The sequence below is a fragment of the Equus asinus genome, chromosome 1 (assembly GCF_041296235.1).
Source record: "Equus asinus isolate D_3611 breed Donkey chromosome 1, EquAss-T2T_v2, whole genome shotgun sequence".
Lineage (NCBI taxonomy): Eukaryota > Metazoa > Chordata > Mammalia > Perissodactyla > Equidae > Equus > Equus asinus.
In genome coordinates this window covers 138,839,230-138,853,316 of record NC_091790.1, presented here as the reverse complement: position 1 = coordinate 138,853,316, position 14,087 = coordinate 138,839,230, and the positions used below count along the sequence as shown (strand labels likewise).

Sequence of the window (14,087 nt, the reverse complement as noted above, 5' to 3'; positions counted from 1 at the left end):
GCAAACATATTAACGATAGGCCGACGGACCCCCTAAGGAACGTGACTATATTGTGCCAGCTCTTGTATAAATGTCAGATCTTACATAACTGTGTTATTATTACCTTTTTTTCCCCTCGAAGACCTTTTGAAGTGTTCAAAGCAAAAGATGAGAGAAGACGTGTGCTGCCCCAAATCACAAAGGCGATTTGCTAAAATAAACCAGCCTGGTGCCCACAAAAACCTCTACTTTCATTTTTCTCAAATTGAAAGCAGTGTCCACTGGTTTCAAAAGGCCCTATCAAAATAAAATACTCAAGTCTGAAACACACCAACAGGCAGATATGGGTGAGATAATTCCAGTCTTACATTTTAGTTTCAGAAAGCAAAAAACCCTACAGCTCAGGCTAATATTAGACTATTCTCATTTCCGTATCAAAATTGCCTAGACCTATATGGAAACAATGTACTTTCAGAAGATAATGCTTATGATAATGTGTTAAGTAAAAAGAAGAAAAATGCAAAATTTTGCACCCCTCCCCCAGTAACACATATGGGAGCAAGATAAGTACACAGGTAGATAAGGATTGAAAGGTACCTAGACAAGGCAAAGGCTGCTTTAATAGAACAGCAGTGCTCTGGATGATTGTTTCTTCTTTTATTTGAAGCTTTATTAAAGTATTTCATGTTTTTTTTTTTTTTTTAATTCAGAGTCTCACACAGAGATCACAAAGTGCCAGCTTATAAGCCAAATCTGGCCCACAACTACTTTTAATAAAGTTGTTAACATTTAACATTTAGAAGATTATTGCATAAATACTTCAGTTTTTAGCTTCCTGAGAAAAATTGAAAGATGTGAAAAAACTGGGTCCATATTCCCACATAAACTCAACCAGCCTGAGCTGCGAGGAGACCATCTGGCCTTTATAAATGGGTGCTTGCTAACCGGTTGCCACTTACCACTTATTTATATCGCCTGCCTATGGGCACCCGCATGTGGGAATCCCGGTGAAGGTAACTGGATTAAGAAACTTATCGTGCCTCCTCTGTGCATATTAATGAGCCTTTTCTTTGCCCTCTTCAGATCTTTACCTTTTGGATACCCCTTCAGTGATCAAATTAGAGAATGTCTGTATCTGCTTTCAGAAGTTACATAATCTTTGAATAGACATAGTGTAATAAAAATTTGGCAATTAACTCACAAAACAGCCGTCAACCCTGATGAACATAATCATTAGTAATAATAATAATAAAAGCACTTTGGGGACTGAGTTCTCAAATTAGTCAACTCTATTAAGAAAATAAACAGGACACTTGAAAAATTAAATTTAGGGCTAGAACATCTCAGCATTCTACTCACAAAGACTTTCATGGAAACCAAAACCTAAGTAGAATAATGAAAAGCAGGATGTAGATTCCATTTGTCTTCGGTCCTTCTCTGCTTTCTTTTAGGCCTAAGCTAATGGACATCTTTGTGTTTGTCAAACAAGACACCTGGTGCTAAATTAGCCTATTCAAGAAAGGATGATAAATAAGTTTATCATTTCTAGTGTTCAAAAGCATTGCTATGCCACTAAAAACAGCAAGCCACTATAAACTGAAACATCAAATGACTGAGTCTACATGCAGATGCCACACATTTAACAGCGTACACGGGAGTGGTATGGCTTTTCAGGCCTTTGTTTCTTTGTATTATTGACATCCCACCGTGGCCTTATAAAGGGACAGTTCTTACCTTGTTAATGGTCCCAGGTCGCCTGAGTCTTGGCTTCCAGCTTCACTGGGAGTGCTCACTGATTTCGAGGAGGGAGACATAGGGGTTGGGACTAAATAATGAAAATAACAGGTATCCCATGTTAAAAAATGCAGTGGCTGCACTGGAGAAGAGCAGTGTCAGACAAATCAAAACAAACGGGCCCAAATTAAAATGGTTTTATGGCCAGGAGAGATTGAGATGGGATAAGTAAAAAAAAAAAAAAAAAGAAAAAAAAGGAAAGAAAAAAAGAAAGTCAAGTGAATTTTTCATATTTTGGAAATTAAAACTTGAAATGAATTTAGATAGAATTAACTTAGGGATTCTAAGGCCATGTCCACCTTAACAAAATAGAATGGAGAATCAAAATAGTTATCTAGATAATTCAAGTCAAATATCTCTCTAGTATGAACTATCTAGATAATTCTAATTTTCCACTTTACTTTGTTAGTATAGATGTGACCTATTAAAAAATAAAATGGGGTGTCTATAAAACTTTCAAAGATTGTATGAAATAAGTGATTCTGAATAATTTCAAATATTCAAGGAGAGTCACCAAGTCTGTTTTAAGTCTGCATTTGGGGGAAATCTACGGCCCGTGGAGTATAAATTGCATTTGCTCTGAGGGACTAAGTGACAGATAGGGAAAGGGTAAGTGTTGAACCTGGTAATTTAAAAATCTCTTTCAAAACAAGGGAAAATGCCAGGCTGCTTTATTTTTACATTTAATTAATAGTTTCATCCCATTGTGCTGTTTACTGTGTTTGGGACTTGCGTTCCTTCGCCTCTGGCAGCTCTAGAAGGTGCTGCCATGTGCACGTAAGTAAACTGCATTCTGACGACAGGAGAAACAAGTTCAAAGATCGAGGTCAGTGCGAGCTGAAAATCTCAGAGCAAGAATAATAAAAGAAAAAAGCTAAAGGAAATGTAAATGTATTTTTTCTCTATCCTTCAGATACAAGCCAAATGTCCTTCAGATAGAAGCTGCACCAAATAGCCAAGATGGCTCCAGGCCAGACCAATTCAACGGGTTCTCAATATCACACATGCCAAAGAAGCCAGATGGGCAGAAAGAAACTTCAATACATAAGTGTAGATTCCCATTTGGTTTCAATCATGTGCAATTTCCTTTTATTTATCTAATAGGGTAAAGGGTTTAACTATTTTGTCCAAATCCTATAACACAATGGCAGATCTGTCAAGAAACTAGGAATTTTCATGTGGTCCTACAATTAATTCACTGATTATCCTCTGCAGGAAGTCGGAGGGTAAGTCAGAGAGACGGATGAAAATTGAAAATGGGGTCCACCCTTGCAGGGGCCCCTTGGCAGGGATGCAGGGATAGGTCAGAATTTGGTCACGGTTTAGGGATATTGAACTGATTTGTTCTTACAGTTTAATTGCGGACTTTATGTAGGGTAGGAGAGAATAGGACACACTGCTGTTGTGTTTAACTAGTGTTCACATTGCACCAGAATTTCAAACGCTATTTTGAAGCAAAAGATATAATTGATTGCAAAGTATCTAATTTATATCCCTGTCAACTAAGTACAAAAAAGTTTGTCAATCTCCTCAAAGAAGGTCCATCACCGAATCTCCCATAGTTTACATCTTCCATAGCATAAAGAAGCTAAACAAAGCAATCAACATCTTATTGGGGCTTATTATATCATTGTGTTACATATGATTTACCTACTACAAATTTAAGTTGAGTATAAAATGCTTTTTCATAGTGTTTTAGTTTTGTGTGTATGTATTAAACTCTATCCAGCATTACTTAATAATTTGAAGGCTTATTATATGTTGCTTTTTTTCTTATTTATATTGATATAAATATTTATCATTTTATTGTACATGGGATCATTTTTATTCTTAGTTGAAGTGACTATGGAAATAAATGAAAATTTATTTTAAGATAAAAGTCAATGATGGAATTAAAAGAAAACAAACCATTTTTAAAAAGAGATCTGATATTGTATTTATTTATATGTATTATTTTTAAGTTTTTTTTTTTACTATATTGGATATCATGTAGTTTTACAGACACCTTAGGATTACTCTGAAACGTATGGAAAGCAAGTGGATAAAGAAAAATAAAATAACTTATCACATGAGAGATATATAGTTAAGTGGCAGAATAAACACATTATGTACAAGTTACTTTCAGCACAAATAAAACAGTTTAATATCCAAACCCTAGTCATAAAATGAGATCATGACAATTAACTAGGAATGGATGAATTGGAGGAGGGGTATTGCAGTGAAAATGCCAGTTAGCGATGAAACCAAGATATACAACAAAGTCAAATAAACTTGTTAATTAGCTGCTAATTTGTCACCATTGTAAGTTTTCCTTCAAGTTTCTCACTGAGCATTCTATTTTCATCATGGAGTAACTCTATGCCTGTGGTGGTTATGAAATTCATAACCAGATTCACAGTATTTAGGTTGGCAGAGAGAGGCTGGGATTCAGCAATGAAAATGAAGAAAATTTAAGAAAAAATTCCAAGGTTTCCTGTATTTACCATCTGGCAACTCATTTAACAAGGATAAAATAATCTAATAGTAACACATTGGAGAAGGTTGACCATATAATCAGTCAGTAAGCAGCAAACTGCTAACTTCACAACCTGTCCTCCTGTCTCCTTCCAGCCCCCTCAATTCCAAAAATAAATACACCTGAACCATAAGCCACAGAATTGTTTAAAAAAATTAAAAAAAAAAAAAAGACGTAAAAGAACAGTAAACGCTGGACATGGTATATCCCATGCAAGGAAATAGTCACAGGAAGCACTTTTAAGTACCTAGTGGGGGCTCCGGCGATATACCAATGCTTTGCAGCAGAGCTTCTGTCTCTCGGCGTTTGCGATCCAGGTCAGAGTCATCCTGAACAGGTTCTTTCTTCTGTTGCATATCAGCCTAAAAAAAGTTGACACCAGTAAGAAAAGTTAACAACAGAACTAAATGCATGCTTTTCCCGACCGAAACTGAAAATGGTAAATGCACAGCAGCGAAGACCAGGCAAAAGCCCTCAATAGATATAATCATGTGTACAAAGGATGAAGAAACACTGGAACTGCTCCATTTAATAATTACTAACTCAGTGCTTTCTCTTTTGGATGAAGGCTTTTTCCTGCCTCTATCACACCGTATGAAAGTTTCTCTCACCCAGGTTTGGAAGAAACCATCAAGGGCAAAATATTTCTAACTGGGATATGGATTTTTTAAAAAATTATGCCTGCTTTTTTAGACCTCTTTGTCCCTTCCGGAAAGACATACTATCAGTGCCTGATGTGTGTATGTTTGTAACATTCATGCCCCCTGTTTGGGACTATGCAAACACGGAATTACTGGAGTCTGGCTCAAAAATTAAATTAGATATGAAAATCTGTAAGTGTAGAATACACTATTTCTATCAGTAACCTAAGTTTACCATAGTTTAAAATAAATCATGTTAAAATGTTTACTAAGGCATCTGAACAATATTGTGTAAGTGCTGTTACTTAATTTTGATTTCCAAAGGTTTCCATTATACATATTAATTCAAAGGAGAAAATTATTGTGTAGAGAAATATAGAACAAAACATCATTTAGGAGAAGTTCTTTTCCCAAATTCTATTAAAAAAATACATCTTGCGTGAGCCTCTTAGAGTCAGATCCTAAGCCCAGTTTGTTTTTTTACAGGATGGTGACAAGTCAAAATAAGGGTTAAAGAAGGTCAGTGGTGGGATCCTGGGGGAGTTAAACATTCAGGTTTCTTTCAGAACACACTTTCTACTTGAGACATTTGCCTCACATCTGAAACATGATAACGTCCTATTTGGTGTGCAAGCTACCTCACGACAAAGCTTTGTGAGATTGCAGAAGCGAAGCTCTCTTAAAGCTTGTCAAAAACCAATTATCCAGTTAACAGACATACCTTCCTCCCCAGGGACAAGTTGGGCACCCTAAGAGGCATATTACCTCCTTCAGCAGCGCAGAGTACATTTCAAAGCAGTGAAGCATAATTTACTTCATGGCGTCTAAAGCAGACAGAGTTCATGCAACTTTTGACTCACTCCCAGATGGTAACCTACACACTGATTCTAAGTAAAATGCACATAGTGCTAGGCTTGACACTTCTGTTACTATTCTCCTTGGGCTTAATACGCACTCATATTTTTGAGGTGTATCTGTCATTAGAGGGAAAACTGCCGTGATGGGGGTTAAGAACCATTAGAGAGTACTAGGGGATTTCAGGCACTCTCACGTAACCCAAAATTCTGAAATAGCAGTTTAATCTCTATCAGTGAAGAGAGCAAAGTTCACGTTCTTTTCCAATTTTAACATTTAAGCTACTAAAACAAGTTCCAAAGTTTATGCGTACAACAGAGGGAAAGATAGAACCAAGATGAGAAAAATGAAACCAGCAGAATGAGGATCTCCATTAACATCCACATATCATAAAGTTAAAAGAAGGATGGAAGGAAAAGAGGAGACACGAAAGAAAAGAGAATTACCATAGCAGCAGCTGAAATACAAATGAAGAAACTAACATAAGCAAAATTCCCCCTAGGAAGCCATGCGGAGTAGTAGGGTTTTACGTGACGAGTTAAGCCGTAACTGGACTGTCAGCTTTATGGAGAGGAGATCCATGTTTATTTTGTTCACCACTATTTCCTGACATCTAGATCACGGCCTGACACATAGTAGATGCTCAATAAAAAATGTGTTGCATGAATGAAGGAATACCTGCCTTTGGTAACTGCTATTCCACAGCTATAGAATCTTAGAATTACACATCATTCAGGCCAATTTCCACCAACTGTACCCCATCAGGAAACCCCTTTACAACATCCCTGTTGGAAGGAGTCACCTAAACTTCCAGTGACCCACTGCTCACAACAAAGCCATTTCTACATTCTAGCAACAACAAAAAGATATTTAACCTTTCCTCATTCTTTCAACAAAAACTTATTGAAGGACAACAGAGTGCCAGTGGTAAGGAAACTGAGTTCTAGTGGAGCTTCAATAGAGTGAACAGAAAAAGGACCTACCTAATCTTATCCTTTCAAATAACTTAGGGCACACTTTCTGTCATGTAGGTTCTATGCAGAAAGACACAGAATCTGTTCGTTATTTTTCAATGTATTCTAACTTCAATCATTAAGCAGTCAAGAAACAGACTAGTAGGTAAATTATACGTCAACATGCATAACCAGATATTGTGCAAAAATAGTGCACCTGAACTCCACCTCCAAAATTTCATGCCCACAGTATGAGGTGCCTCTGTAATTCATTCTCTGCCTTACGTCTTTTTTAATTCTTAAGGAAACAGGCAATATAATGACATATATTAATAAGGACAAATGTCCACCTAGACATAACAGAAGCTTAGGAAAGCTATCAACACTCAAAGTTGACCATGAAAAATGCAAAATTAGGTAACTGGGGCTTGTTGGAAATGAAAGGGGTTCCTACCTGTTACTAATTAGCACCTTAAACTAAACAAAGTGTTACCTCATCCAAGACAGTTACACCAAGTGTGCTAGACAGGGAACTTGTTATTTTCCCCATGTAAATACTACAGAATCCTAATACAGTTTAACGATTCAATAAGGAGGGATTTTGCAGTACTAGTAATTAAAACGATGCTAGGTGTCTTTCCTAGCAAGTGGTATTTCTGTTTGTGAAGAGTAGTCACAGCCGAGACCCAGAGAGGATAATCAAAGAAAGAAAACCTGTCAGCTGAGAACTGTCACTCACTTTTCCAAAGATGGTTCCATGGTTATTAGAGGAACAAGTGAGGACAGGCCAGGAAACCTCTGTCCATCCTACCTTGCAGCAATTCGGCAGAAGGCCAAGAACAGGACGAAACTTCAGGGTGGCCCCATTAAGCACACCTCATTGCATTAAAGCCAATTTTTCATGAAATTGGGTCTGTGTCTTAAATAGTGGCCACTATATTTATTTTATAATCAGATTTCATCCATAATACCACAACCAAAAAGCAGTTCACATCCAAAGGAGCAGAGAGTGGTAATTTTATACATGTACACAGTTTTCTGGATTCTGTAGAGACAATCAACCTGGGTGGTCCTAATTCCCCCTAGTTTTCAGCCCCAGCAAAAACACTCACTCAGATTAACAGTAAAGAGCATTTTGTTTCCTTTTCATTCTAAATTTGTTTTATTTAAAATATAAGCCTAAATAAAGTTAAAAATCAAACCTATAAGGTTAAGGCTATTTCTAACCCTCTATAAACAATACAAAAACTAGAAAATCTTAAACTCAGGAGTCAATGACAGTAGCCAGTTGACTGGAGCATCTGATAGACTCAGAGTCAGAATCTTCCAAGGAAATTTGCAGAAAAGAATTACAGATTCTTGGAAAGGGTGTCTGTGACCAGCATCTTAGACATGCCCTAACTAGTTCATGTGTTCACTCTTTCACTCATTCATTCATTCTATAATCCTTTATTGCAGGCCCACTACATGGCAGGATCTGTGCTAGACATTGACTCAGTAATGAAAAACATATAACTGTGTCTTCAAAAGCTTGCACTCTATTAGGAGAGAAAGACAAGTGAAGAGGTAAATGGTGCGAAATAGTTTGACAAGGTCAAGGATAGGGTGCAAGACTAACCTAGCTATGGGTGGAGAAAGATATCAGAGAAGGCTTTCTGGGGGAAGCGACATTTGAGATGAGAACTGACAGACACATAGTTAACAGAATAGCGAAAGCAGAGGGAAGGGAACATTCATAAACTCCCCGTCAAGAGAGACTGTGGCCCATAACGCGATATGTAGCTAAGTCTGGCTGGAATGTGGATTTAATGGGGGAGAAAAGAGAGTGCTGATGTGTCTGTCCAGGACTTGATGATCATTGTAAGTTGGGGAAGTGGGTGGTAAAAGAATGACTGCAGGCTTCTGCTTTGGACAACTGGCTGGAAGAGCGGGGTCCTTCCTGTGACTGGAGATAAAGGGGGCTACCTGGAAGGCTTAGAACTCTGGGGCCTAACAGCATTTGAAAAAGAGGGATCAGAATAGTTTACTTCCAGGTTTCTTTCAGCTACACAATGCTATAATCCTAGGAAACTAAGGACATTAAATTATAAAACCCTTCCAACAATGGGGCATTTTTGGAAAATGGCCTTCTGGTAGTGATCCTGACAAACCTAAGTAGCCATTCTAAGGGGCCACATTCTCCCACCCTGGGAGCCAATCTCAGTTGCAGAATAACAGCTGTTTCTTACTGACCAGTTCCTTTGTCTTTCTCTGTTCCACAGTACTTCCTTTGATCCTCACAGAACTCCGTGAGGAAGGCACCACTCTTTTCCCTGTTTTACAGAAGGGAAAACAGGTTCAGAGAGGTCCCATACTCTCTCAAGGCCATTCTGCGAAGGGCAGAGCCAGGTTTCCCAGCCACGTTCCACTCAAAAGCCTCTGCCCATAATGGCTGAGTTTACTGCCCTGTGTTTTATAGCGCTGGGTGCTCAAAACAAACCAAGCCATTGCAGTCTACAAAAGGTGCTTAGACTGAACTGAGGAAAGATCTTTTGGGGGGAGATGGGTTGCAGAGAGACAGGACTGAAAGCCAGGAGAGACCTCAAAGATGAGTAGTCCAGTGGATCCCAAAATCTGGCCCCATTTGAGTCTTTTGAATAAAAAACTTTGAGATGAGAGACTAGAACTCTGCATTGCCGTGGGATTCCATGGAGCAGGGTCAGGATATCACAGGCTTAAATCACTCTGTCAGGACAGAAATGAAGAAACTAAGACTATGCGACTTTAATTCTGAATTAGGTAGAGGCCCAGAAATGTCTAGAGTCCGGGTGTTCCACATTCCCTACCACCTGCCGCCCCCAGTCTCCCAGGGTCTGTCTGCTGTGTAACAAGCCAAATCTCCATCAGGCAAAGCTGCTTGGTTTAGAAGCAAAAAGGGTGGCCTATTTCGATCAGTCTTGTTTGCCTGTAATTTCCCCCCAAATGTGTAAAATGACAAAGATGAAGCAGACAGCATAATTTGGAACCAAATTTCCCATATCACATCGCATCTTGTGGTAATTCTATGAAATTCAAGTTGGATATTAGAATGTCAGTTTAAAAGGAAACTGGTTATTAGTAAAGGATAACAGGTGCTTTAAAACTACAGTAAGTGTTGACATTTGAAGGAAAGGAAGCATAACAACTTAATGCTTTTTTTGGCTTTGCATGGAAATGAATAACCATTCCTTGTCAGTTCTCACCTCCACTTCACTTAAAGGCTGCATATAGAACAGCAAAGATCTCCAAGGCAAAAACATTATGTGTCCTGACAAGGACACATAAACCACAGCATCAATCAAAGTGTAATGGAACGGAGAGATGCAAGATGCCAGAAGGCGAAAATGCAACTGCAATTATGCTTTACTTTGTTGGAAAATAATTGCTATAAACCTGTTACTTTGGTCCCCCCCCCCCTTATAGTATGAAACACACATATTTAGATTGTAAGGCATCAAAATACATTCTCTTTTTCCTTAAAGAAAAACTCTGAGTAGGGAAGCAGTTCTGGTTTCTATAAAATACACACAAGCATATCACAATATGCAAAGTTTCCTTCTTAGAAAACTATTCAAAACTATCTTTGGAATCTGGTTTTTGTACAAGATGTGAGCTATTTCTATATTTCCACAACAAATTGGAGAATTAAAAATAAATTATTTATTGGATTGAGATAGTAGAAGAAAACATGATATTACAGCAAGACACTGAATTGGGAATCGAGTCCTGGATCCTGGGTCTGACAGGCAGAAAAGCTATATTTCACCTCTGGGTTTCCGATGCTTTGTTGGCATAAAGAGGGGTTTTGATGGAAGGTCTCTAGAATCTCTTCTGGCTTTAATATGTCATAATTCTATGTCCATGGACCAGAGACTATTACACCATCCACCCTCTCAACAAGGGAGGGAAATGAAGCTTTCCCCTTACCAGACCTAGGATTCTTATTTACCTGAAAAATATAAACCACATAGGAAACCATGGAAATCCATTGGCATCATTTTCTATTTTTCTCCTAAAATATTCTGGCTGGTAGTTTTTTAAAAAAACTTTTTCTTAAAATTAACACATTAAGCATCAACTATAGCCGAGGTACTACTAAGTGCTTAAAAGATTAACTCTTTTAATCCTCATAACCCCACAAAATAAACATATTACTACGCCTATATTAAGGGTAGGAAATTGAGACAGAAAGGTTAAGGAATTTCTAACAATAGAGATATCACAGACCACTTTCAGGATTCTATTCCAGTTTGGGATGAACGTGGGTTTGGGGACCTCTGAACCAAGTGCTATGTGCCATTTAGGTGGTGCCTGACCAGCACATAGCAGATGGCAATGATCCTATCACTCCAAGTTTGTAGATATCCACTCATTTTATTCAGGTGTCATAAAAGGATGCTTTTAGAGGATCTCTTTATCCATGTGACCAGCCCCTCAGAAACAACTGATTTTCCTTTTTTCCCACAACACCCCAGCACTCAGGATTTACCTCTTTCCTTTTCCTCTCCTCTTCCTTCCGTTTCTTCTCTTCTCTTATCTGTGCTAAGCGCTGCTTTTTGCGCTCTAGCTCAGCTTTTAAGTCACTTTTGTCAGACATGTTGGTTGCCTTGGAGGAAAAGAAAAAAAAGTGAATATATAAAAATAACCTTTTTGTATTATCATTGCAAGAATCATTCAAAAGGAATCTAGCTTGAAAGTATGACTTTTTGGCAATAACAAGTTGTATTAGTTAGCCTATGTCAAAGAATCAAAGAAACAAATTAAGTTACATCTGGTCTCATGCTATATGAAATCATCGCCTTTTAGGTACACATAAATACTTGAAGAAACATCACATTATAGTCTATTTTGGTCTGAAGAATAATAGCAACCTACTTCAGAACAAGCAACTCATTTTCTGTAGAAGTTGTTTTAACAAACAAACAAAAAATAAATAAGAGAGTCAAAAAAGAACCATCATCATGACTTCCAATTTAGACGATAATGGACCAATTTCTCATCATACTGAGAAAAGAAAATACGCTGTCATAAACCCTTAGAGACATAACTTGCTTAAATTTCTATGGACTCAAAAAACATTCCTCCGCTAAGCTTGAGCACATGGAGATTTCATTTCATTATATACATTAGGGCAGACAGCCACTGAAGACGTAACATGTTAATCTTCTTTTTCTGTAAAACTCCTCCTGAACTGTCACAATTAATTTCATCTCCAGTAAAACCCTATTTCTATAAAACTTTCATTTGCATACTGAATGCAATATTGCTTATCCTTGCACTTCCCCTTTTCAAAGCAAAAGATGCTTGTGAACAAATAAAATAGAAGATAACACCATAGCAAGTTCTTGGGAAAATTTATCTGAATGAGATTTAATTTCTTTCTTTCTTTCTTTCTTTTTGAGGAAGACTGGCCCTGAGCTAACATCCGTGCCCATCTTCCTCTACTTTATATGTGGGACGTCTGCCACAGCATGGTTTTTGCCAAGTGGTGCGTAGGCCTGCACGCAGGATCCAAACTGGTGAACCCCAGGCCACCTGAGGCGGAACGTGCACACTTAACTGCTGCACCACCAAGCCGGCCCCAAAGAATGAGATTTAATTTTAATGTTAATGGTGACAGAAATGCTGGAGGTGGTGGTGAGGGAAATATTTTCAAATAAAATGAGTTTGGAGAAGACTTTCACCAATTACCAATGATTATATTTGTCTCTTTTATGTTCCCAACTAGAAACTAAGAAAATGGAAACACTGAGAAATAAAGAATTCCTTCTGATCTAAATTCCTAAAATAAAGTAAAAAAAACAAAACCCAAAACTAACCACATATGTCCTGAGTATTCATTTGCATGTTATTTGTCTGCAACTATGATAAACATATAATGTATCCCTAAGTAGATGATAGAGTGAAGGCAAAAAAGAACCAAAAAACACAAAATAATGAAAATCCCTTAAACTTCCTGTCATTGTCTTTAGAAGGTAATCAAGACCCTATAGTCATCCTAAGACACACTTTCAGATGAATACACAGTTGGGAAGTGTACTGTGTTTCTACTGTGCATATTCCTGCTCACAGTGTAATGGCAAAGATTTGTGAAATAATAACAACAATAACCACAATAATCAACCTCTGCCATTCAGGGCCACACTATGTCTTAATTTTTCAACAAATATTTGTTGAATATTTAATCTGTGCTAAGCAGTCTCCTAGACATCAGAGTACAAATACGAGCAAAACCAAATTCTTTCCTTCAAGGAGTGTATAACACAACTTTGTGGGCATGGTGGTGTGGCCAGAGATGTTCTCTAAGATATTGGTATATTGATTACTGAATGCCAGTCACTTTACATTTATTATCGCATTTAATCACAACAACACAAGAAGACTGGTATTAATATTAATGTCTTTTTTGCAATGCAGATAAAGGAGGCTCAGCAAGACCCACAACTGCATAGTCAATACCCGGCAGAACCTAAATTCAAGCATGTTCATGCTCTGAACTACTACACTCTGCTGATCCCCAATGTACAAGTTCAGAAGGAATGCAGAGCAAAAGAATAACCAAGATCTGGTACAGTGGGTAACTGTGAGCTTTGAGCAAGGGGCGGAATTTGAACTGGATATCAAATGAGGTCAGGAACTAGCAAAGGAAGCAAAGATACGGCTATGCAAAGACCTGTCGAAGAGGGAACCAGCAGGCTGAGTACAAGAGATGCGAATGAATTGAAGTCAAGAAATATAAACATTAGTTGGTAAGAATGGATATGTGGAGGCAATTGGTGAAGCCTTTGGAAAACAGAAAAGTGAGTTCCACTTGGTATACTGAAGGATGGGAAATCATAGCAGCTTTCTAAAAGGGGAAGTGACAAAATGAAAATGGAATTTGCTTAAGCCTATTCTTGTCCCTGCCTAGAAAACAGATAGGAGCAGAAACTAGAAATAAGGCAAGCTGCTGGGAGGCTGTTGCCACCATCTATCTGGATCGACTGCACCTGCACTGGGATGGCGGGTGACTGTAGAGACAGAATGTACGGAATGTGGACTAACAAAAGCACAGTCAAGAAGGAAGAAATAACTCTTGGTAGCCTTTAGATATGGAAGCAAAAGAGAAAGATTCAGTAACAATTCAACTTTGAGAGAGTAAAGAGTATGGCAGTGAAGTTGGGAAGAGAAGGCAGAGGAGTAGACAATGCAAAAACTTCCAGCATGTCATAATTTGGACGTCAACGGGACTTCTGGGAAGAAAGAATGCATAGGTACAATACTACAGATGGGATGAGAAGTTGGATGGGGACTGGAGCTGTGGATAGAGTTCAGAGTCATCCACTTACAAAG

General features: G+C 38.0%; 1 protein-coding gene across 4 annotated transcripts in view; it reads right to left on the bottom strand.

The window, feature by feature from the left end:
* Positions 1 to 14,087, bottom strand: part of DYNC1I1 (dynein cytoplasmic 1 intermediate chain 1) — a 282,823-nt gene that overhangs the window by 241,519 nt on the left and 27,217 nt on the right. For 2 of the 4 annotated variants that reach the window (XM_014859410.3, XM_070508715.1), the window contains exons 2-4: positions 11,245 to 11,361; positions 4,536 to 4,650; positions 1,714 to 1,855 (exon numbers count right to left, since the gene is read on the bottom strand). In XM_014859410.3, the coding sequence (XP_014714896.1) occupies positions 1,714 to 1,855; positions 4,536 to 4,650; positions 11,245 to 11,352 (365 nt within the window). In that variant the 5' untranslated portion in view covers positions 11,353 to 11,361. The remainder of the gene's footprint in view (positions 1 to 1,713; positions 1,856 to 4,535; positions 4,651 to 11,244; positions 11,362 to 14,087) is intronic. The other 2 variants (XM_070508726.1, XM_070508712.1) reach the window with 1 other exon arrangement.